This window comes from Chionomys nivalis, chromosome 14 (genome assembly GCF_950005125.1).
Source record: "Chionomys nivalis chromosome 14, mChiNiv1.1, whole genome shotgun sequence".
In the NCBI taxonomy this organism is placed as follows: Eukaryota; Metazoa; Chordata; class Mammalia; order Rodentia; family Cricetidae; genus Chionomys; species Chionomys nivalis.
The window spans coordinates 944592-971537 of record NC_080099.1 but is presented as its reverse complement, the minus strand read 5'-3'; the positions used below and the strand labels follow the sequence as shown (position 1 = coordinate 971537).

General features: G+C 37.1%; 1 protein-coding gene across 1 annotated transcript in view; it reads left to right on the top strand.

Annotated features, from left to right (window-relative positions):
- The first annotated feature begins 211 nt into the window (after positions 1 to 211).
- Cd226 (CD226 molecule) overlaps positions 212 to 26946 on the top strand; it is a 66776-nt gene continuing 40041 nt past the window's right edge. The window contains exons 1-2 of the mRNA XM_057789242.1: positions 212 to 270; positions 522 to 860. Coding sequence (XP_057645225.1) covers positions 225 to 270; positions 522 to 860 — 385 coding nt within the window. The 5' untranslated portion in view covers positions 212 to 224. The remainder of the gene's footprint in view (positions 271 to 521; positions 861 to 26946) is intronic.

Here is a 26946-nt window from a genome sequence, read left to right as displayed (position 1 = left end):
TGATTATCTGCCAGAGAAGTACCTGAACGTTACCCATCTCTGTATGAGAGCAAGGCTGCTTTTGAAGTTAAAACTTTTCCTGTGCTCAAACTTCAGAGAAAAAGATGCAGTTGATAACGTCTGAGAGGAAGGAAACGGCACTTCATGTTGAGTTGTGAATATAACATCATACGCCCTATTTTTTTTTTTTATATACAGGTTAGCCTTCTGAACTGTTTCCAGAGATGGCTTGCATTACTTTGCTTTTGGCTATTCTTCATGTGCACAAAGGTAAAGACGATCCTATGTCTTCATTGAAAAGTTTTGCTGTGCTTTTGGTGTTTGGGTGTGACATGTGCAGGTTCCCTTAGGTAATTTCTGATTTGTTCAGAAATACTAAAATTTACAAAAGCCAATTTTGTAGGTGAAATTTTCAGGGTTTACTATGAACTTATTAGACTATTTGTTAAGTCTTGTAAAATTTATCTCTTTGGTTTTGTCATCGTTGGATCTAACTCAGTTTATGTGATGTATTATTTTAGCACTGTGTGAAGTGACCTTTTGGGACACAGCTGTTCAACTCTCTAAGACCATGACTCTGGAATGTGTGTATCCATTGATGGACAACTTAACCCAGGTGGAATGGACCAAGATCAGTGGGGCAGAGACTGTGAACATAGCTGTTTACAACCCAAACCATCCTATGCATATAGATCACAACTACTTCCATAGAGTGCACTTTCTGAATGCAACATTGGAGTTTCGCAATATGAGTCTTTCCTTTTACAATGCCTCTGAAGCAGACGTTGGCATCTACTCCTGCTTGTTTCATTCTTTCCCAGGAGGACCTTGGGAAAAGAAGATAAAGGTGGTCCAGTCAGGTAAGGAAAAACTTACTTTCCTTTTCTCTACTTAGAATGTTTAATTCCAAGATCCAACTAAAACCTTAAAGCACTATTCTGCTCTTCTTCCTGTTTCATTTCTATGTTCTTTGATGATATGTTTCCTCAGAGAGTAATGTTGTAAACCAATCCCATTTTTCTCAATTGCTGTCATTTCTGAGTGGAGGTGTCTTACTGGTTTCAGAGATGTAGGAAGGTGAGCAGATTTACATAATCTTCACGACGATATAAGGTTAGATTCAAGTGATGTTGCCAACTTGTAGATTCACAGCCTGTCCCTTCTTTCAAAGTTTATCTTAGCAGTGTGAGATACCATTTCCTTTTGTTGAGCATTTGGCAATAAATCTGAGCCCCTGGATACCTAGAATCTTTCCTGCATGTTTCAATCTGAATTTATTAGCAAATTCTGAGCAAAGTTTAAGACAGAGTCCATCTTCAACCTATGTACTTCTTTTAGAAACTGATTGAGGTATCAGAAAGAGAATAATGATTTATATTAAGTATGCTGGTGACTGTGCTTTCATTTTTCTCATATGGCAACATAGATTAGGTACGATACATCAAGAACACCTGGGTTTTATAGCCATCATTTTCTGTAAAATCCTGTGTTAGTGGTTTACTCTCGCTCAATTTAAAGTAATCAAACAACTTGTCAAGATAATAATAATTTCCTTGTTGAATGTTTAGGGATAATATATTTAAATAACTTGGCCCATGGGCCTTGAAGAATAGGATATTGTTACCATCACTATTATTGATATTTCTTATTATTTTTTGTTTTGTTTTTTGAGACAGGGTTTCTCTGTTGTTTTGGAGCCTGTCCTGAAATTAGCTCTTGTAGATCAGGTTGGGCTCAAACTCACAGAGATCTGCCTGCCACTACCTCCTGAGAGCTGGAATTAAAGGCATGCACTACCACTACCTGGTGGTATTTTCTATGTTTTGGCACAAAATTATTCACAGATTTTTCAGATATCAGTAAAAAGGGAAAAATTTGAAATCATAGTTTCTTACACTTTAGGTCATTCCCATGTACACAAAAAGGGGAAAGTTTTGTGCCATCTGATGCCAAGCCTTTCTTTTCTCCAGTAATGAATATTCTGAAAGAACAATAGTCATGATGCAAGAGGAATAAAAAATGATCAGGAAGAAATGACACTTGGGTATAGCTAATCTTGACTAATTTATTATTAACAAAATATCTTTGAACACCTATATTAAAAGATTTATTTTACCACTAAGGAGCCTGTTTGTCACCATGCACAGACACCCATTTAAATGCTTTCTGCTACTTTTAAGTTTAACATCTACTTTACCCATATTTACAAAAAAGGCTATAAGTGATGGGCCTTGAAATAGGGTGATGTATTTCACATGTGGCTTCAGCTGTCAGGCTGGAGGAAAGGAGTGCCCCTTCTTGGCTTGTGGTATCATGGTTTGTAGTTTCTCTCGCACATCAGATATTTTGATATGTTTCATAGGAGAGAAGATATACGTTGTATTTAGAGAAGGCATCTCTGAATGTTTAGCACAGAGTATGGAGCTAAACTGTCAAGCCATTGTTGATTTTTGGCTTCAGTTTTGGAAGAGTTTGGGAAGTTTTTTCACATTGTATCACTCAGATTTGCTGTCCCCTTTACTTTTCTATGTCAGTAACAGGTGAGTCTCAGGGGCATTTGAAAACAAAATGGTGAAAAATTTATTGGTTGCCAGAGTAAGGGCTGCTGGGTTCTTTATAATCTTATGTGTCCCTCATGGTGGAATACTGAAACATATTTTGTGTTTTTAAAAGTAATGATTTTTATCTTTGAAGAACATATTGCTGTAATGGGATAGGGTATATGGTCTACATTATTTTGAGATTTGGAAGGGTAGAGTTTTTAATCATAATGGCAAAATTAAGCCTATTTGTTTTATTTTAAATTATACTTAAAAATGCCTTAAAAATATACTTAAAAATCTCCTTTTAAGGAGTCTCATTAGCACCGTAGGTAGTGTGTCAGACTCATAAAAAGTTCCTTTTATATTTTATTCACAACTTAACAAGATCTATAAGTACTGTATTTTAGAGTTGATCTGTTTAATACTAAAAAAAGAACAAACTTAAAAATACAGAAATCTTAATGTGCATAATAGATAATTGGAATTCTAATATAAAGAAGGATTTGATATATTTAACCTTAAAAGGAAATAAACTTAAAGATCATAGATCCTAATGGGCATAACATTGTCAGAATTTCACGGGAAGCAGTGACACCACACTCTCATCATTAATACTGACTTCTATTCTTCACTAGTAATTCTTTATGGCTGAGGGATCTTCTTTCAGTGCCTTAGATAGATTTCCTAATTCTTCCCTTCGGTACACTTGGACACGGACATTGCCTTCAGGATATCCCCACATGGGGTTGCCATGCACTGTAAAGTCTTCTGGCCTTTCCAAGACCTCCAACACTGTATGTGTCTCATGCTGTAGCACCATAGTTGAATGTTAAGTAATATCTGGGGAGACACAAGACTCTAGGCCTTACAAGGGTGAGACCATTGTATATGTATCTAAAAAAACTTCTTTGTGCTTTATCCCTTCTTTCTTTCCATAGTTTTTTAGTCTAGCATTGAGCTAGTTAGAGGCCTTATTCTGGATAAGTGATGCTGTTGATAGAAAGGGCTTTAAATATGTTGGTTAGCTTTAAAATAGGCATTTCTTAATTACTGATCAAATTAAATAGATAAAATTGACTGTGCTATTTTCACAATTCATGATATATTGAGGTGACTTAGGTGGTGATGTTTCAAAAGCACTCTTTGTAGCAAAGTCTATGGTGGAAGTCTTGGAGAACATATTGTTCACTTTGTATCTGTGACCTTAGTAATCAGTGAAATACAATATATTTTATTTAAATATCCCCTACCTACTATACAGTGACCCACTCCAATATCCTGCCCAACTTTTACTAGTTACCCACTTTGTATGAAGCAATCAAATGTCTCTGTAGTACATCTGAATACTTGACCACACAGAAAAACTATTTTCCGGTGCCCAACTAAAGGAGAGAGGAGAGAGAGGAACCATAATACCTGTTTTGGAATATAATTAGCTGGTTAAACAACCACATATTCTATGATATAATAATTCTGCCCTCTTTGATATTTACTGATTATGTACATGTGTTAGAAAACCCATATTTATAACAACAATGATGATAGAAATGATATCTGGGAACCATCCAGAAGTTCAAGAGTAGAACAGGCAAATACACAGGGTTCATCCATGCAGGAGGAAACTGTGTTCCTGAGAAGGGAGAAATCAACATGATGCTCATCAACAGATTGGATCTCACTAAGATCACACTGGGGGAAGTAAACAAACCATAGATGACTTTGGGTGTGGTTCCTGCTCTTGACATGGCATAGACATGCAAAACAGAGCAAAACATGGTTGACTTGCATATAAACAATAACAAAGAAATAAGGCTACAGTAAACAAGGAGTTTGAAAGCATGATCACAAAGAATACAGAATCAGGAGTGCCCACCAGAGTCTTTAATGTTCATCGTCACAGTGATGCTTATATAGATTTCTTATTCATTATTTTTCAAAACTGTGTTATAAAATTTCTTTCAAACATGCTGAATTTCCAGGAAAATGGTGAAAAATATTTCATTGCAATATTTGAACAGTTCAAATATATCTACCTAAGGTAAGTACGAAAGTTCCACTCTTATTTGACCTGAAGGCTAGAGAGAAGGGAGCTTCAAGAATATACCCAGTTATCTTATGATCTAAGAACTAGAAAATATTGACTTTACTTAAAAAAAAAGACAGAGTTAGGAGACCAGATTGGATTTGTAAGAAAGAAAGCAGTTCTCATGCCCTTAGTTGTAACATAGTGTCTGAGCACCTACCTCTGAACATTATGGAGCCGTGGAGCAGAAAGGCTTTTGAGGATTGAATATCCCAGCTTTGATATTATTTCATCATCCAGCATATGTGAAAAAGACAGTTAACAGAGTACCAACTAATAGGAGCAAAAGACTTAAGAACATAGCTTGGAAAAGGGTCAAACTGAAGTATATGAAGGAAGACATGAATGTGCACACATGGAAATCATAGGGAAAGGAGGGAGAGAGACAGGGGTGTGGAGAGAAGGATGAAGTGCAAAAGATGGACCACTGGCATTGGAGAAGCAGGCAGTGGGTTACCTTCCTTGCTCTACCTGCATAGATGCTTTGGTTGGTTGCATCACATGGCTGTGATGTTCATATTTCAGTGCACTTATCTCAGATTGAACACTGAGTTGCTTCTCACTGTGTCCCTCTAAAGAGTTCCAATCATTTTGGGTGGGACAAGGATGTACATGTCTTCCTCAACCCCTTTCATAGTCTCTTACCCTTACTCTTTCTCAGATGCCAGCAGCTAAATGGTTCATGTGTGTGTGTTGGCAGTAACAGTTCCTTAGAGATTGGGGCCTCCAGAGTTGGTAAAATACCTTCTAAAGATAATACTGACCTCTGTAGCAAGTGGGGACCGCATGGGGATTTTTTCCCCTTAGTATTGGTGTGATGTGAGGATTCAAAGGTGGAAAGGGGAGAATGTCCTAGATCCAGTTTCCATAAATAGGTTTGCTGATATGAGAAAGTGAACTTATCCATTAACTCATACTCCAAATCTTTACTAAGAACCTAAAATATTCTAGATAATGTTCAGTTATTTGCAGGGTAGAAAACTTTAGCTCTGAATATAGTTTATCTTGTTGTGTAATTCAGAGTTTGTCTTATTTCATTAGGTGGACTTTCAGCTGTCTTTGTAGTCCTTCTTAATATATTATCACACTTTTATACCAGCGTTTATTTTGTTTATCCAGAATTAACAAAGAAGGAAAAATCCCTAAAAATGACTCTCCCTTGTGTAGTACTAACAGGTACAAAGTGATGAAGTTGGAGACTTGGTCTGAAAGGCCAAGGGCATTCTGAATGCCAAAGGATATCTTAAAGCTGGAAAGAGGGCCACTAAGAAAGAATCCCCCATAGCCTCTTGCTACAAAGGTTACTAGAAATGGTTCAGATCTTTGTCTTTATTCTTTTATTTCTCAAAGGTCGAGTAAATCCACAATTCTTTTACTAGTCTTTACTACAGCTACTTCTTACCCAGTCTGAAAGAAACTGAGAACCACAAAATCTGGAACATGTTTCCTCTTTATTTTTTTTTTATTGATATAAATTTAATCCATGTTTCCTCTTTAGAAACATGTTTAAATGTTGGAGTGTTGGGTTATGTGGGTGCTGGTATGAGATAGGGACAAAGCCTCATGAGTGAGTAAGAGTTAGTACCCTTCAATCTTTGGTACCTATCAGCATCACCACGGAACACATTCAGCTGCCAGGTCAGGACTACCTAAGACTGCCTAGATTTCATCAAATGTCAGAAGCTACAGAGAGTAGGTCATTTTTCTCTGTAGAATTAGTCCACCCATAGATCACCATTATAGGAGTTTACCCAAAGACTAGTTAGAATGCTAACTGGAAGCAGAATTATGGTTTGCATTTTATAAAATAAAAACATTGAATTTTGAATGTACAAACAAGGAATCAAACAAGCAAGAAAACATGTAACTGAAGAAAGTAGGGGAAATCAAACTCTTGGCTCTAGGGCTGGCTAGAGAGACTCTTCTAAGGACTTTATTTGAGTTGATGCTGGCAGTGGGGATATCATTTAGAACTAATAAGAAACAACTTGGTTTGTAAACTGTATTTTTGTTGCTGGCCTTTGTTTTTATTTGACTTTATATGGAGTGGTGATTAAAAATAATAGATCAATCTGTCCCTTTCTTCATGAAAATGGTGGGAAACTACTTCTGAAGACATTAAAGATTTTGAAATTATTAACAATTTTAAGACCATCAAGTCAATACTTCTGGGGTCAATGCAAAATGAGTCCCTGAGGTAACATCTCCTGTACTTACTTTAGAATAGTTTTAATTAAGTAACTCTGCTGATGGGACTGCTGGCACTTCCCCAGAGAGATTATTCACAATTCAATAAATCTTAATGTGAGAAAATTTCTCATTACTGCAACTATTTAGCCAACTCACATCTTTAAAAGTATGGCCTTTTTCATAACTTGCCCAGAGACAAATGTTCATGTCCCATAGGTTTTGGGCATAGGAAGGTGTCTAGAGAAAGATCCATCAACCATAGGATATATGTGTAGGAGAGATCATGTCTAAGCAAAGATCATGTCCCATAGGGATATGGGTATAGGAGGGTGTCAAGGGTGCCCATGTTAAACAGGGGAGGTATATAGGAAGATGTCCAGGGAAAAGGTGATAACATGCCATTTTATATTTATTATCACTTGAAATAGATATAGGTGACATGATTGTGGAATACAGTGGAGTGAAGATGGTGGTCAGTAAGGATAAAGTGTGTGCATGCGTTTTGTGTTCTAATGTTCAACTTAACTATCAGAATGCTGATGAAGGTTCAAGTTTTTTTCTAGCTGACTTGTTCCCAATACTAACTAGTGCCATTTCTTAGGTTCAGAATGAAATTTATTCTACTACCATAATTGGCATTTCAGAATGCATTAGTGAAAGTGTGTGTCTGTGTGTGTATTCCATGAATATGGTATAATTTTCTTTTTTAATTGAAATAGGTTCTTTTCTCATGCAATATATCCTGACCACAGCTTCCCCTCCCTCCACTGCTCCTTTACCTCCCCCTGCCCAAGATCCATTCCCTGGCTCCAGTTTCTCTTCAGGAAGAAAGAAAACTCCAAGAGACAGCAACCAAACACACTAAAAAATATGATACAATAAGAGAAGGCAAAAGCCCTCCTATTAAGGCTGGTCAAGACAACCCAATAGAATAAAAAGAGTCTCAAGAGCAGGCAAAAGGGTCAGATACACAGCCACTTCCACTGTTAGAAGTCACACAAAAACACCAAACTAACAACCGCAGCATATGTGCAGAGTACCTAGTGAAGACTCATCTAGGTCCTGTTCTTGCTGCTTCTGTCCATGAGCCCATGTGAGCCCTGCTTAGTTGATTCAGTGCCTCATGTTCTCCTGGTGACGTCCAAGCCCTCTGCTTCCTACAATCTTTCCTCCCCCTCTTTCACAGGATTCCCTGATCTTTAAGAGGAAAGACCCAATGGAGACCTCCAATTTAGACTCTCTGTGCGGAATGTCTGGCTGTGGGGCTCTGCATCTGCTCTTACCACTCTTGTCTGCTGCTGGAGGAAGCCTCTCTGATGATGACAACAGGACAAGGCACCAGTCTATGAATATATGAGCATATCATTAGGAATCATTTATAGTGATTTTTTTTTTTTTTTTTTTGTGAGGGAAGGCAATTGTGTTTGGCTCTACACTAGGTCTCTGGGCTATGCAGTCTCAGTTCCTGACCATCCAGGCAGTGTAGGGCATGGGATCTCTTCCTGGTGTGGGCCTCAAGTTAAACCAGACATTGGCTGGCTACTCCACAGGTTCTTTACCACCATTACCCCTTCACATCTTGCAGACAGGATGTTGAAAGTTTTGTGGCCAGGTTGGAGTCCAGGTTTCTTTTTTGCTAGACTGTCAAGCACCTTCTCACACCAAAGAGACTAGAACATAGGGGTGAATGCTCCATGCAGGTTGCAGCTCAACCATTCTATGTTCCGTGAGGTATATAGATGTTCTCTTCAGCAATGGGGACCCCACTGTTAGTTTTTAAAGAGTGACTCTCTATCCTGGCATCAGTCTGGGTTGTTTGGAAATCTCCATGGGACCCTCTCAGCCTATAACTGGACTGGATGCAACCCAGTCCTATCACTGAAAGGCTTGCCTGGTTACAAAAGATGACCAGTTCAGTCTCCATGTTCTCCATTACTAGGAGTTCTCAACAGAAGCATCTTCATTTTAGATCTATTCTTAGGGTTTCTTTTGGGATTTTTACCTTTTAAACTAGAACTTATGTATATATCTTAAAAACCAGTATATTTGCATTTTAGTATAGTTTCCATTTATTAGTTATGCAAAATTTCCAGAGAACATTTAACTTTGACTTTCTGTTCAGAATGGCTTTTAGTTATCTGAACAGGCAATTACTTCAAAGCATACAATTTATGTGTCTTTTCCATTCCCCAGCACAATGTAAAATTCAATACACTTTGAAATTTTTATTCTTATAAAAAAGTACCCATTTAGAAGAGCAATCTGAGTGTACTAAGATTTTTTTCAGAGAAGAGATTCAAGTCAGAATGTGGATAATTTAGCTACCTGCTGGTCTCTAAGTGTTTAATTCTTCTGCCTGACTGGTTTTGTTCAGTATTTCCCATTAGTCTTTTGTTTGGGTCAGGTTATTGATAGAATGACATGGGGGGATTAGTTTCTACCATATAAAATTTGACTTTTGTAGCAGTTGCTGTTTAGAGCTGGGGTAAAATGTCAGTAGGTGACAGTGTACCTACTTTTTAAAACATTCTTATTTTAATAGATTATCCTTTTTCCCATTCTGAATCAGATGTATCACTTCTGTTAGAATTGTCCCTTGCTTCTTGTTAGTCCTTTTAGTATATTAAGACGCATATTTGTATTGAAAAGTTGTGATTTTCTATTAGCACTCGGATATAGAGAGTGGTTGAGGCTTCATTAAGGAACAGTAAGCGTTTGAGAAATTCAGAATGGTTGGGGTTATGCAGAGAAAATGGAAACTTTTTGGAAGCAAGAGATTTTAGAAATCATATGTTAAGGAAGAGGACTGGGTTCTAGTTGGTCCAGATTTCATCTCTCTGTACTGAGTCCCCTCGCCCTCTATGTCTTTTCATTTATTATACTAGGTCTGTATTCAAATATAAAATAATACATTCCTTTATTCAGAGAAAATTACAAATCTTGCAATATACTTGCAGTATCTCCAGTTCCAGTATAGATACCTTAATATACCACTTAGCAACTGCTAGCTGGTCATTCATCATGGGGAATTTCCTGTGTGTGAGTGAACTGGTAATAATGGATAATTAATGAGTAAAGATTCCTAGTGGTCCCTTAAGCATGGTTACCCATAATTTTTCAGAAAAGTAAAAACAAACCTACAGAGGGAGAACAAATCTCAAACTAAAACAAAAATACAGGAAAAAACCAAAGAGGAAATAAGTATTTATGAAAATGGGAATAAGTAAAGATTATCATTGTGGTAACATGTCAATTATCAAAGGCATCTTGGGTACCAAAATGATGTCATTTTATGTATAGTTTCTTCCTTTGGCTAATGAGAGGACAACTCATTTAAGCTTATTTTCAGAGATAATAAAAATGACATAATCATGACAAATGAGGAGCTCATCTGGGTACATGATGTCTGGACCTATGTGTAGAACAATTCACTGTTGAAGTGTGGGCCTGTTGGTCTATTAGAGACACTGCCAGGAAGAGCTCACACGTTAGTGCCCTTCTTTGAAAAGGAAGCTGTTACTTATCTGAAACACTGACCGTATCATGACTCAACAGGATATACTAAACTCTGACAGAAAAGCTGCACTGAAAGAATGGGAAGGTAAAAGCCACAGCTTCAAGGCCAGCGCAGGGGCCTCAGAAACTCACATGTGATGGTATCAGGAGGAACATAGGATTGAAAGATTTCAGCAGACTGAATGTCTGCACAAAGACTTGATCAAGTAACGATTGTGAACACATGATTGCTCTTAAAAACTTAATAACTGTGATTACAAACTATGGACAGTGTGGAAAGAGATGGAGCAGAGATGTCTGGAGTCCAACTGTACTTGTAGTACTCTGTGATGTGTGAGATACCAAAATCTCAGCAGAGATGACTGAGATCAAATTTATAATTGGGAAGAAATTTCCTTTCATGGGAAAATTTGGTTATAAGTTTTCCACCTGAGCACAAAAGCTAGAATAACTGTGTTCTAAAGTAGGAACAAGCTGAATTGGTTACTTTTACACTGCTTGGTCCAAAATATCTGGTAGAACTCACTTAAGGAAGAAAGAGACTATTTTATTTATTATTTTAATTTGTTACTTAAAAAGCTTGGTCCGCAGTGCCAATGCATTCAAGTGTACTTCCCACTTTCTCTTCTATAAGGTTCAGTGTGACTGGCTTTATGTTGAAGTTTTTGATCCATTTTGGACTTAAGTTTTGTGCATGGTGATAGATATGGGTCTATTTTCATTCTTCTATATGTTGATAACCAGTTATGCCAGTACCATTTGTTAAATATGCTTTCTTTTTTTCTATTTGGTATTTTTTTGCTTCTTTGTCAAAAATCAGGTGTTCGAAGGAGTGTGGATTAATATCCGGGTCTTCTGTTCAGTTCCATTGGTCCTCCTGTCTGTTCTTATGTCAGTACCAGGCGGTTTTCAGTACTGTAGCTCTGTAGTAGAGTTTGAAGTCAGGGATCGTGATGCCTCCAGATATTCTTTTATTGTACAGGATTGTTTTGACTATCCTGTTTTGTTTTATTTTGTTTTTTTTTCTTTTCCATATGAAGTTGAGTACTGTTCTTTCGAGATGTGAAGAATTTTGCTGAGATTTTGATAGGAACTGCATTGAATCTATAGATTGGTTTTGGTAAGATTGCCATCTTTACTACATTAATTCTGCCTACCCAAGAGCATGGGAGATCTTTCCACTTTCTGGTGTTGTCTTCAATTTCTTTCTTCAAAGATTTAAAGTTCTTGTCATACAAGTCTTCCACTTGTTTGGTTAATGTTACTCTGAGATATTTTATGCTATTTGTGGATATTGTGAAGGGTGTTGTTTCTCTGATTTCTTCCCCAGCCTTTTTATCATCCCTGTACAGGAGAACTACTTTTTTTGTTTTGTTTTGTTTGTTTGTTTGTTTTTTGAGTTAATCTTATATCCTGCTACATTACTGAAAGTGTTTATGAGTTGTAGATGTTCCTTGGTAGAAATATTGTGATCGCTTATGTAAACTGCCATATCACCAGCAAACAGGAGACCACTTCCTAAATATAACCACAGCAGCACAGACAGTGAGAGAAACAATTAATAAATGGGACCTTCTGAAACTGAAAAGCTTTTGTTAAAAAAAGGTCACAGTCAACAAGACAAAATGACAACCTACTGAATGGGAAAAGATCTTCACTAACCCCACATCAGATAGAAGTTTGATCTCAAAAATATACAAAGAACTCAAGAAATTGGTCATCAAAAGAACAAATAATCCAATAAAAAATGGAGTACAGACCTAAACTGAGAACTCTCAACAGAGAAATTTAAAATGGCTGAAAGACACTTAAGGAAATGTTCAGCATCCTTAGTCATGAGAGAAATGCACATCAAAACAACTCTGAGATTCCATCTTACACCTGTAAGAATGACCAAGATCAAAAACACTAATGACAATTTATACTGGAGAGGTTGTGGGGAAAAAGGAACACTTCTGCATTGCTGGAGGGAATGTAAGCTGGTACAACCCCTTTGGATGTTAGTGTGTGTGATTTTTCAGAAAATTAGGAAACAACCTTTCTCAAAACCCACTTTTGGGTATATATCCAAAGGGTGCCCAATCGTGCCACAAGGACATGTGCTCAACTATGTTCATAGCAGCATTGTTTGTCATAGCCAGAACCTGGAAACAACCTAAATGTCCCTTGACTGAAAAATGAATAAGGAAAATGTGCTAATTTTCACAATGCAGTACTATACAGCAGAAAAAAAATGACATCTTGAATTTTGCAGGCAAATGGATGGAGCTAGAAAACATCATTTTGAGTGAGTTAACCCAGACACAGAAAGACAATTATCACATTCACTCATTCATAGCCTACAAACTACAATCCCAGAGAACTTAGACAATAATGAGGACACTAAGAGAGACTTACATAGATTTAATCTACATGGTAAGTAGAAAAAGACAAGATCTCCTGAGTAAATTGGGAATATGGGGACCTTGGGGGAGGGTTGAGGGGGAAGGGAAGAACCAGGGAGGAGGGCAGAGAAAAATGTAGAGCTCAATAAAAATTAATAAAAAGAGAAATTACTACATTTGCAATTTTATTAATTGGGATTAAAAAAAATAGCTTGGTCCTTTGTAGTGAGGAAAGAATGGTGACTGTCATGTTATCATGATAGCAGAAGGAGCATGACAGGAAGGCCATTAACATCACTGTAGATAAGGAAGCAGAAACTTCCTAAGACCAGGGGCTGGGCTCTAACCTGCAAAAGCCTGGCCTTAGTGCACTAGTTTTACCAAGCAAAGGTTCCACAGACTTTGAAAATGGTGCCACCAGCAGGAGACCAATCCCTTAAAACACAACTCTGAGGGTGATGTTTATTATTTAGAACTTAGTACTGCCCATGCCCTACAGCCCACAAAGGTTTGTAGTCATCTCTCTTTTCTTAATATACATTTTAATAGTTCCATTTAAAAGTAATAGCATTTTTTTACTAGCCTAAAATTTTTATAATCTCTTTAAAAACTTTTTGTTAATTATTTGTGGATTTCACAATCAAACATTCCCATCCCATTCATCTTCCTATTCCTTCATGTCCACTCTTTGTCCTTGCAGCTTCCCCCACTGCCGACATAAAAAATAAAATCAAATTTAAAAGTAAAAAACATCTTGTCATGGAAGTTGTGGTGTGTCCCAGTGGGTGACACAGTATGCACTTTAGTCCTTATATCTTTACTTGCAAGTGTTCATTGCAATGAGTCATTAGTTTCTTTTGAAAGAAGCCTCTGGCTTCTGTTACACCCTTGATACTGGCCCCTCACTGGAACTCATTTTGGATATGCTGTTGTTGTCCTGTGTTATTGAGATTCTGCAGCTTTGGATCTACAGGACTGGCCCCTCAACAGTTCATAGATAGGGTGGATATTGGGGTGGGCCAACTGATAGCCCTCGTTCTGAGCCTGGTTTGTAGCTGCCTTGGTCATCGTCAATACTAGGGCGACCGCTCCAGCATTGCCCCAGCTAGCTCACCCAATGTCGGTTAGCTCATCCAGTGTAGCAGGGGCAAAGCCAGTTCTCTTGGTCTCATATCTCAGGGGTCATCTCACTGACACTCACACCACTAGGACCAGCTCTACTCTGTTGCCGAGGTAAGGAGCAGAGTTCATACTGAGTGTTGCAGTAGGTGAGAAGAAATGACAGCTGTCCTGCTCCCATACCCCAGAGGCCAGCTCTCATGCCTGCTTTGGGTGGTGAGCGGGGAGGGCATGGTTATGGGGTGGGGCAGGGTTAGCTCTGCTACTCTCGTACCCTCAGAGCTGGTCACCCACACCCCCTGCCAACAGGGTCGTTGTTACTATTCTTCCTAGGTGACTTGTGACCTGCTTTCCCCAGTGCTGTAGTTGTGAGGGTCAGTGCCAGCTCTCTCACTCTTATGACTGTGAGGTCAGCTCTCCTGCCTATCTCAGTTTATGAGGAGTGGGGGCAAGGAGGGAAGTATCTCTTTCTCACCCATGCTCCTGCATGGCAGGCAAAAGAGGAGTCCCCATCAACTATGCTATGCTGCCCAAGCGAAGTGTAGGGTGTAGTCATTTCTTAATGCTAGTAACATTTAATTTGATTTCAATAGTTCTTTTAAGTCTTTACAATTGCAAAATGCTTCAGAAGTCTGAAGCAGTCTTTTCTGAGAACCAAGACAAACTCCTAACTATAAGCCCCTACAAAATAAAAGGAATGCTATATACTTCCAGTACTCAATGATATAGAGTAAGCATTACTTCAATGGGAGAAAAGAAGATTAAAAAGCAAGATTGAAATCCAGCAGGCTAAGCCACAAACATTGTTGGTCCTTGTCTGACATCTGGGGCATATTCTGTCATGACATGGAGCTCCATTTAGTACCTGTAGCTTTCAACAACAAACGTCACACTTTCCTTAGGCTTCTCCTTCAAACACAGGTCTATCAAGAATTCCCTGAAGGGAATTGTTCAGTTTCATATTGCCTGTACTCCCAAGATTACCTTAAAAATCATTGTGTAAAATGGATGATGGGTCCAGAAAAAATATCATATTGAGTGAGATAACTCAGACTCAGAAAGATAAATATAATATGTATTCACTCATAAGTGGCTTTTAGAGATAAAGCAAAGAAAAACCAGGCTACAGGCCACAACTCTAGAGAAACCAGACAACAAAGGGGACCCTAAGAGAGACATACATAGATCTACAAGAGAGATCTACATAGGAAGGTGAAAAAGACAAGCTCTCCTGAACAAATTGGGAACGTGGGGGTTACTGGCAACAGTAGAAAGGGAGAGGGGAGGAAGGCAGAAGAACAGAGAAAAAGTATAGCTCAATTAAAGCAATAAAAAAAGAAAAAATCATTATGCAAGCTTCCATGATACTGTATCTCTTGCATTATTTATGCTTACAAAACCACGTGGATGGTGAAATTTCTTATTCCAGTTTGAGAAGTAACAGAGCACCCTTTCAACATGGCAGTATCAGTGTCTGAGTGCTTGTGTTGCTGGACTCAAGACCTATTTCCATATCAGCCTTTTCTAGCAGGGTACATTGGAGGCTCTTTCTTTACAGGCACCATTACTTTCAAAGAAAATACTTTCGAATGAGTTTGTATTTTGACTCCCTGGAGTCTTCAGTGGCTGGGCACTCATCCTCAAAAAGCCCCTTCACATATTCTAGTATAAAGCCTGTGGGTCCTCTTTTGTAGTGTTAACCTTTAGCAATAAAAGCACTTTTTTGAAATTTCTTTGCCAGAAACATTCTCCTTTTCTGGTTAAATAAGACATTTCCCACATCCCAGTGTTCTGCTTTTTGCTAATAGTTCTCATCATCCCGGCTAAAGGTAGCTAGCTATCGTTAACCATGCCCCAGGCTAAGGTGCTGTCTTGAAATTTTCTCCACCGGATTCTTCAATATATTACTCTTAAGTTCAGATTCATTAAAAATTTTAGGAAACAGACAAAATATAGACAGATTCTTTACCTGATTGTGAAATGAGTGACTTCCTGTCCAGTTCTCAGTAATGTCTTTGTTCCCATCAAGAACCTGTGAACACTGTGTTTCTGTCTGTGTTTCTTATAGTGTTCTGAGTTTCTGAACTTCCACTAGAATTGTCAGTTGAACACTGCTCACAGCATTATTCAGAGTCTCTGGTTGCCATTGCAAACTTTTCCAAATTCCTTCCTGAAAATGGTGAGAACACCTTGATGAGTTAAGTAATTTTACTTTATAAACAACATAAACATCACTTTTGGTGTCAAATCTGTAGGGGACATGTTGTGGGAAGTAGAGGGTTATAAATGTGAAAAATAAACATACTAATACATCTTGTAGCAGAATGAATGGAAAAAATGTAATAGCTGTCATGAGCTATGTAAAACATAATCTTCAGAGTTTTTGTTTGTTTGGTTTTGGTTTTATTTTCTAGTCTCAGGTTTTGGTTTATGGAAAGAATGAGAAACAAAGTAGATGGAGGTTGGGAAATTCATGAGCCTTATAGTAATAGTCTCTATTTTGAAACAATTTCATTTTAAATTCATGTGCCTTATAGTAACAGTCTCTATTTTGAAACAATTTCATTTTAAAAGTCTTCATTCAACATTTGGAACTGTTCTATAAACTACTCGTTACTATTAATAGTATGAACCAGTCATGATAGTTAGACTAAATCCTCTGAATTCTGCAGCAAAGAACAATAAAAATGAAAATACATTTTGCCTGGTGTTATTTATTTCACAGAGGTAATATTCATTCTCTTGTAGCTTCTATTTATCCTTAAAACAGATAATCTTCTTGCTTTGAGTTTCTTCAGAATTTATCTATCAGTTCTTTTTTCTTTGATAGTAGCCATTGACGGTAGTAGGCTTGTCTACCTCTCCCACGATCTTTTAAGTACTGTGGTGTAAATGAAATAATTTGTCTTATGTAATAGTTCCCAGGTCAAGATATCTTCGAAATATTTTAATACACGCTTTTCAGTAGTATATCAGAATTTTTGTCATATATTTGTGCATAGACCTTAAACAGCTGTATAGAATGTCTGAATTGTCTGGGTTTCTTCACTATTCTTCCTTATCCTGAGCATTGTTAGAAGAGGGAAACAGTTATCAGATTTTTTTTATCCTTAAAAAATGAACCCACAACTCAGCTGAGACAATGTCCAGCACTTATATGATCCAGCAGGTGAAACCACAGCTGTCCAGTATTTTCTAGATAAAATTTTAAAATTGACCTGTATTTGACATTTCTCTCATTTTTTTCAGCTTAATTCTGTCTTCTAGAGCAATTATATTATTTTCAAGTCCTCCTTCATATTACTATTTGTCTGACCCAGGCAGGGGTTCGATTATCACTAGTTCCTCTACTTGCTTCATGCATAGATCAGTATACAGGAATATTGAAAAGAATCACCATCCGGCCAATACATTCAGTGTGAGAAGTTCAAACTCTGTTACTACAGTCTTTCAAGTCAACTACCTGTTCATACTGGGAGATTCTAAAGTCCAGATGCTATATCTCTAGCTTTATTCCAAGCCACCACTCATTCTTCTGCTTAGGGTAATTGTTCTTATATTGATTCCTTTATATACTCACAAAATACTTTGTGTTAATTCTCTGTTTAATTTCATGGTGATTTGGTAGTTTCTAGGCACTGTGACAAGGGGACCACATCTGTTTTATTATCCAGTTCATCCTTTTATCTTCTTTAATCCCTATCATACATTACTCCTTTATTAAATAATTTATGTATTTATTTGCATTTGTTGCACAGGGATTAAACCAAGGCCCCATGAATGGAGGTAAGTGCTCTAATAAACTGTAAGTCCAACCCTATTTTTAAATACTTAATTAGTGATTTCAGTGACCCTTTGTAGGCTCATTCATGGTAGGGATGGTTATTATTCATCTTTATAGCCCATAAATCTGCCTGACTCTGCCTCCTGAGTGCTGGGATTAAAGGCATGTGCCACCACTGCCCAGCTATATAATAGACCTTTAAAGGTCCCATTCCTTGAGATGAACTCATTGAAGTACTGATGACTAAATGCTATGACATTTGTGAGCCAGCCTTGGATAAGTAGTTATGTACTTTGGTACTTGGTTTGGCTCAAAACAGTGAAGATGGCATCCATCATTGCCTTGGTCCAGCAGTCTTAGCACCTAACTCAGTTTCAAGGTTTGAATCAGCAAACTATTGGTTCTCAATTCTTTCTTTCTTTCTTTTCAAGACAGGGTTTCTCTGTAGCTTTGGAGCCTGTCCTGGAACTAGCTCTTGTAGACTAGGCTACACAAGGATCTCCCTGCCTTTGCCTCCTGAGTGCTGGGATTAAAGGCATGTATCACCATTGACCGACAGGTTCTCAATTCTTATATTATTTGGTTTATCAGTACTGTGACCAAAATACTTAATAGTATCAACTTAAGAAAAGAAAGGTTAATTTCGACTCAGTTTCACATCATCATAATGGGGAACACATGGCAGTGTGGTTCTACTCATAGAAGTGGAAACATGTGGTAGAGTTCTTAACACAGCTATATACTGGAAAGCAAAAGTGACAGGGTTGGAATCACCTCCAGAGCTCGAGCCCCATAGTTACCTACTCCTTCAGCCAGGTCCCATCTTCCAAAGATTCCATAGTCTTCCTAATTGTACCAGTCCCTGGGAACCAAACACTCTAATTATTAGTTTATTGGGGATATTTCCGATTTAAACCCTCTTCTGAGTGAATTGAAGTTGCTCATATCTTTCACCACTGTTTTCACGTTATTTCAAACAATTTGATGCTTTTCAATGACTTTGGTTTTCATAAAGTGTTATAAGTATAAAGTTATATTCATACTTTTGGAATATATGGTGATGAAAATAACATTCTGCCTTGCTAAAAAATACCAGCAACTATTTGAGAGGAATAGCTTAGCAACATCACCAGGAATTAAATAAATATATGTTAAACAATCTGAGAGTGGGGAGTTGTTTGATGAACAACAGGCTTTGGAGAAGTAAGTGGAGGAGATAGTACATGACTCCACAGACAGAAGAGGGAAGGCAGTGTTGTGTGGAGCAGAACCCGAGTACTCAGAGGTAAAACAAGTGTGTGAGTGATTCTTAAGACAATTTGAGTTTAATCATGGGGTAGAGACGGGTGATTCAGCAAAACCAGGCCTGAGAACTCATGATTCTTTCTTTAGGACTGACAGTGGTGCTAAGAAGTTTAAATTTAATTCTAAACATTCTAGGACCACTTAGAATTTCAAACTGGAAGAGGAAAAGCATGGATTTCTTTTCCAAAAATACTTTGGCTATATTTCAGGGATTAACAGAAATGAGGCATGCATAGAGAGAATGGTGGCATGATAACTGAAGGACCACATAGCTGAGAATTGATAATTAGACCAGTTGTCTTAGTTAGGGTTTCCATTGCTGTGAAGAGACACCATGATCGCAGCAACTCTTATAAAAAAATATTTAAATGTGGTGACCTACATTTCATAGGTTCAGTCCATTATCATCAAGGTGGAACATGACAGCATGCAGGCAGACATGGTGCTGTAGAGATTGCAGAGAATTCTACATCTTGTGGGCAAAAGGAAGTGAACTGAGACACTGGGTGTGACTTGAGCATATATGAGACCTCAAAGCCCACCTCCAAGTGACATACTTTATCCAACAAAGTCACATGTACTCCAACAAGACTACACCTTCTAATAGTGAAACTCCCTGTGAGGGCCATTTTCTTTCAAACCATTACAACAATTGAATTTAGAAAGCAGAGTACTAGGTAGGTGGAAGGCTACTAGAAACAAAGAAGGGTTGATGGAATTTGTAAACAAGTTAAATGAAAAATTGGGCATGTAGGTGAAAGTTGACCTCTGATCAGGGCTGTTGACATGTGAGGATACCATTTATAAAAATGGATGGCATTAGAAGAATATTATGTTCCAAAGTACACAAGCTATAATGTTCTATCAATATTCCTTAAAACAAAATTGATGAGAGGGTAATGAATGCTCATTAGACAAGGTATTAAATATAAACAGCTCTTGCCTTCTGTTATATGTGGACTGTATTTGAGCATAGATTCTAGTTGACAGATCATGTTTTCACACTAAATGATGAAGCTAAAGTCTCTAGTCCAGTGACTCATCAGAAAATATTGTTTTGTGGTTAATTCTTGTCTAAGCATGAAGAGAACATTATTTCTACATTACTCTATAAATCGAACCCATCCCTGATACTGGGTGAGTTGATAAATGTTTTGAGTCACTTCTTCCTGGAAAACATTTATTTAATAAAGATTAGGCTGCTGCCGGCCTTGTAGTCTTTCTTCTGATCCTAAATTGGTTTTGAAGACATGTTTCATTTTTTGGGTTCAAATCATATTTCAGGAAAAGGAAACAGGGATGTGAGCAGATCATCAATACCATATAAGCTATTTACCAGCTCTGGAGTAGCCTTAAGTTTGTATAGCTAACTTTTGCTATATTTTATCTTATATAATTTTAGGTACCTCTGCATCCAACTAATGCTTTGCTGTAATATTAAACATAGTTCTTCCTTCGTCTGTGGATTTTTACTAAGAGCTCACCATCTTGGTAGTTTTCTCTGTTTGCTGAAGCCATCAGTGATTTATTTATAAGCACCTTTCAGATGCCCAATTTAAGTCTGTGAATAAATTATTTTGGCCATTGCATAGAATTGAAAAGATGCTTTGTTCTCCTATTACTCTACAGCAATATGCCTATGAAATGAAGTAGCACACTGTGATAAACCTTACCTTGATCGAAGCACATTAGGGTAGATTTGTAATTGCTGCGACTGGCGGAGGCACATCCTGTGTTTAGGCTCGATACCCAAATTTTATAGCTTTTTGTTTTGTTTTGCTTTTAAAAGGCAAAGCCATAAATGTGATAAATGTAATTCCAAGATAATGGAGTTAGGGAGCCATTACTGAAGGCAATTTTGGCTGAAAATGGAGAGTGTAAAAATGATGACTTTAAAATATTTAAAATTATGGAGGTGGAAATTAAATTGCAGACTTTGGATGAAAGTGTGCCCAGTGCAGGGAAAAGGAAAGTCACCCCCAATTTAAGGATAGAGTTCACAGTGAGATAAAGAGTCAGAGAGAGGGAAAAACATTGATCCCCTTTTTAACAAGGAGCTATTACAATTAGTTCCTACTCTAAAAGCATGGCATACGACAACAAGAGACATGGATTCATAGGTGTCATACTCATCAGAGCTCTTTCTGACTGATCTGGAAACAGTTCAGTTTGCTTTTCTAAAGTTTATTTTTTGCTTTCAGTGTTTATAACTCCAACATGGTTCCTAGGTGAATTCCAGAAAATGGTAAATCCACAAGACAATTAAGAAACACCTGCAGATTTTCAGATTGCTTCAAAGTGTTCAATATAGGTACTTTGATAATTTACTAAAATGTCTACATATTTCTGTATATTTCCCATTTGTGCTTTTACTAAATTAAATAAAGAGGTGGCAATTCCCAAATCTATCAAAAGTGATATTGTCTTTCATATTGAACATTTATAAGTCATTTGAACTGTTTTGAACTCATAGATAATGAAAAGTGGGTACAGACATCATTTCAAAACAATGCACAAATACTCGAGAAGGACATGAAGTAGTCAGTGGGTTTACCCTCATTTAGACATGAGGGCAATGCCATGCAAGCGATCTCACACAATGGAGATTGTTTGCATAATATTGCCATCAAATGCTATTTATGAAATGAATAATTGCTTGCAATTTTTTAAATTAGCTTATATTTATTTTATGTATATTGATGTTTTGCGTGCATTTATGTCTATGTGAGGGTGTAAGATCCCCTGGCACTGGAGTTACAGACAGTTGTAAGCTACCATGTGGGTGCTGGGAATCGAACCGGATTCTCTGGAAGAACAGACAATGCTCCTAACCATGGAGTCATCTCTTGAGCCTGCTTGTAAATTTTTTATATTTCAAACTAAAATCTTCCTTCATTTAAAATTGAATAGAATTTCCATTAAAGTAACAATATGCTAATATAGTTTAAAAGTAATTTTTGGACTTTTTCTCATACGATTTTTGTTTCAGATGAGTTATTTTGCATTATTAATTCTAATTCCATTAAGGGTTATTAAGTTTGGTCTAGAACTCAACAAATACTAAAAATAATAGTTCCTTATCTGATAGTATGGGAATGACTTTAAAAATATAGACATTTATGTTTTATTGTGAGCAATAGAGTCACATCGAAGTGTGTCTGTAATGGTTTTAGTTGTCATTTTCAGCCAGACAAAGGGCTAAAAGGCTGATCTATCATGCCTTTTCTTGGTTTCTTCTAGATGAAATGCTTTTCTAAAAGAGCAATGCAAAGGATTCAATGCAAAGAACAAACTCTGGCACTTTACTGAGAAAATAGGAAACTAGCTAAACCACCGAAAGGAAATTACCAAGCACAGGTTTAACTCCCAATTTGAAGATAAATACTCCTTCTCTTGTCTATGAACACAATGGATTTATTGGCACAGGCTGTGAATTGCAAGTGTGTTTTCTGGTGGTGCTAATTGGTTTGAACTAAGTCTGTTTCCTCACATCCTCAAAGGCATTAATGCTTGTTGGGTGTCAGGAAATAATCGAAGAAGGTCCCATCAAGTTCATGGGATGCATTGTGATCCTAGAACTGTTTTATGTGTCAAATGGAATATTTTACATGGAGGTGGGATATGGGAATAAGGGATTTTCTCTTACTGAAGTATTACATGCAAACAAATTTCCTGGATCTCATTTTAGCTCATTATGTGGAAATAAAGATAATAAGATATGAACACAATGAGTTGCCCAGATTTTAGAAGGGTCTCTAACATGAATATTGAATCTCTCTCAACTAATGCTGTTTCCAGAAATCTTTTAAAGTACAGCAGAGGTAATTAGAGAAAAAAGACATGTTCCTTGCATTATGAATAATTTTCCTTTTCTCCTTTTCCTGTGTTATAAAGATCTTTAACTTTTCCATTGTCTTAGATTATAATGGCTCCCGTTTGTCTTGAACTGGTTCTTTGCATGATGCTATAGAAGCAGAGTATTTGACTACAATATTTGAGGCCTGCAACAATTTTTCTTACTAAAGTAGCTGCCCTCTGTCCACACAGTATTACTTGCAGTGGAATCCCTATAAGCTGTTCTTCAATTGTTGTAGGAACTTACCATATGATCAGACTTTAAATAACAGATGACAAAGATTGTTACTTAAAAGGAATAATGTTTATGTACTGAATTAGCTCTTAAGTGATCACTTTAATGGGTAAACATGGAGTGAAGACTTTCAGAAATTGCTTTAATTGGTTTTCATGAAAACAAAACCCTGCATGCCAGTACTTACTCAGAACTTCTCCCCTGAGGAGTGGCTCTCATAGTATTGGAAGGTGCTGTGCAAGCTGCCAAGGGAAAGAAATGCTCAGTAGTCCTACCCAGCCATAGAGCCTCTATACTACAACAATGACTGGTTGTGTAAGAGGTCTAAATATTGAAACAGTGGCATTCACTTGGGTGTAGCCAACAGCTGTTTTATTGAACTTTACATGAGCAGGAGGGATACTTAAACCTTTCTGACCCTGTAAACCTAGCGACCTATGCAGGCTGAGGAGGCAGTAGACCCGAGGAGAACCTACTGCTGTCAGGTTCCTAAATTGACATAATTTCTAACTGTCTTCTCTATACTTATCCTTGTACCCATGAAAAAGTGTATCTCAGCCCTTATTAAAGAAGGTTTTTTTTTTAGGGGGGGGTGATAGATGGAGACTATTACAGAGATCTGCTGTTGTCAATACACAGAGAATAAGTTACTGTGGATGTTCAACTCCCATGGCTTCCTCTAAAGCTAAGGTTCAGGGAAAATCATGGAAAAGGGCTTGAAAAAAATATTAGTTAGAGGTCTAGGATGCCCATTGCTAGATCATGTTCTTTAGATACAACATACAGGAAAAACATACCCACGAACTTTCAACAATCTACCTTCTTTGACAAGATGAGAAAAATGTCAATGCCATTTAATATGTCAATTCAGACAGGAAATTTCATGTGTCCTCACTTCTAGATGAAGAGTTACAGGGTGTCAGAGATTTCTGAGATGAGGATAATCAGTTGTGTTCCAGGATGAACACCCATACAGATTGTTCAATACACAATGTTCAGTCCTGAATATAGGAATGTAAGAGCCTTTAAAGATACACATATACATATGTGGGACTTGACAATAACAATTAAAGAAGAAATCATGAATTTGGAATGAGGATGGAGGAGTTGGAAATACGAGTGGTGTAGATGTAATGTTCATGCATGAAAATTCTCAAAATGACCCCTTCTTATTTTGAAATACTACATGTTTAAAAAGCAAAACAATTTTAGATAATCTCCACTCTGATTCACATATTAACTACATTAATTTACACACTCACCTTTATGGTTTATCCACAACCAGTAATTATGGAATCAGTCTAGGTGTCTATTAACTGATGAATGGATAAAGAAAATATGATATCACACACACATACACAGACTCATACCCATACACACATATGCACACACATATACACATACACACACATACTTACACACACAATAGTATTTTATCCAGTCATAAGGAATAATTAAATTATGTCATTTTCAGGAAAATGGATTGTACCGGGGATCAACATGCTAAGTGAACTGTGTCATGCTTTCTGTCATTCCATCATAGGTGGAATTTAGAGAGGAAAAGGGAGTTGAGAATAAAAGACTTTTAAGGACATGGAAAGGGATAATGGAAAGGAAGAATGAGAGAGAAAAGTGGATGGGTAAGATGAGCAGAGTATAGTATATGTCTATGAAAGTGTTACAATGATATTTGATATGTTCTACGATTAATTCCTGATAAAAATAGTAACCCCCTTTTTCTCATTGTGGTAAAGCCAGTGCTTTTGTCACCATGAGAAAAAAAGAACTTAAATTTCAAAATCCTCAGATCTTGTGATCTGTAACAATCAGTAACAAATCTTTATAGAAAAATGTAACTCTCCAATTACAGTATGTATAGCTTTGTTTTCAGATTCTGTCAATGCAATGGAGTTCCTAAAATGTTCTTGTGTTCTTTCTTAGACATTACCAATGTTCTCTATGTGTCACTCTTTCATTTGCTTTCTTTCAAACCCTCAGAGATAGAGGGATAGAAAAGATGACACAACAGAAACAGGAACAATTTTGCTGCCAATGTGGGGTGGTGCTGCATTTCTTCTGGCACTCCAGGGATCCTCCCATCTGCTCAGCCTTTCTCAGTCTCAACTATAGCTGCCAGGTCCATATTTAGGCCCAGGATTGTCATATTTTAATTACAAGGAAACAATGAACCAGAAATCAATCACCCACTGCTTCCTTGTGCCCTCTGAGACACCTGTACTTGAGAAGGGTCAGAACGTGTTCTGTTGCAGTGATCAGTCTCTGACTCTGCTCTTACTCCCCTTGTCTGAGTTTTATAATCTATATAGGATATCATTATATGTACCTTCCTGGATTGCTGTAAGTGTTAAAATGAGACAAAATGTCCAAATCACTGTATGGTAAGGTAAAGATAATAAATATTTAATAAAGCATGACTACAATTAGGTCAGGCCCAGTGGTTAGATTATTATCACACTTAGTGAAAATCAGGTTCCTTATTCAAGTGTGAGAATTGAAACCCTCGGTAAAGGGGGTGAAATATTGTCACCTTCAGTGGGGAGAAATTTTATATACCAAAGCTTAAAAAGATTTGTAGTTTAGAAATCTTGGTCTTGGAATTTAAAGGATTCTAGTTACCATTTCTTGAACTAAGGGGAGAAAGGCAGGCACATGGACATAAACAAACAAGCATGAAGGGCAGAATGGGCACCATCTAAAAGTAACTAGTCACTTCACGCCTAATGATGCTGGTGCCTCTCGTGATTATATGACAGACTTCCCATTTCATGTTGAATGGTGAAATGAGAACAACAATTTAAATAGACACAAGGAAGCAAAGTCTGTTGCATTCAGTTGAACAGAAACTTAAGTTCATAGCTCAAACGTGATTAAGAGATATGCTTTGGTAGGCAAAGTTTCTTTGATAGCATTTTGTGTGTGTGTGGTGTGTGCACATGCATGGGTGCACACATGAATATATATGAAAAATACAGAGAAAACTTAAGATTCCTTCTATTCCATACTCCATTTCCTGTTTAATTCTTATCCACAGGCACATGTGTTCTTGTACTGTTAGTAAAGTGTAGATATCATGAAAATATTTCCTGTGTTTTATATGATAAACATCCTTAGCCTTTCATGACTTATTTGATCTCATTATATTACCAGACATTTAGCTTATTTCCATCATTTCCTGTTTCAATTAATGCTTGATAAAAATATTCACACATATTTTTGTGAAAATTATGTTTCCTGGGGATTATGTGTAGGCAGTTCCTTTTGGAGGAACGAAGAGTACAAATTGAATGCTTATTAAGATTCGTTTTCTTTTGTGCTATTACCATACCGATTTCCCAATTACTAATATATTTTGGTAATTTGACAACTGTATTTTGAAATGCCTTTTACAGTAAATATGCAACATGGATATTATTTGTTTCTTCCTATTTCTGGATTTTTTTTTCCTGAACTGCTTGCTTTTCTGGGCAGATCTGATGATTATAATTATCTTCCTTTAGTATTTTGTTCTCATTCAGATTTTTCAATATTGTGATGTTTAACTCCATTATCGTTTGAACCAAATAATTACAGCCTCTCTTCTTTTAGAGGTTTGTGAGAAATACTCTATCTTTCTGTGCTTTGAATAATACTTGGAACTTTTGTAGCAAAAGTTTCAAAGCCATACATATTGAGGTCCTGGCCACGGTGTAGATGTGATACCAGGAAGAAGAGATCCTAGATGTATTTCCTTTAGTAAATCAGGAAACAAAAACTACAATTTGTGTAGGACTTGGTATCATTCACTAAAATTACAGCACATTGGGAATTGGTTAATAATCCATTCTCCATAAAAATTTATTATAAAACTAATGTGCTCTCCATGGAATTAAGATTACACATTTTGCATTTACGGCACCATTGAGGACTCATCA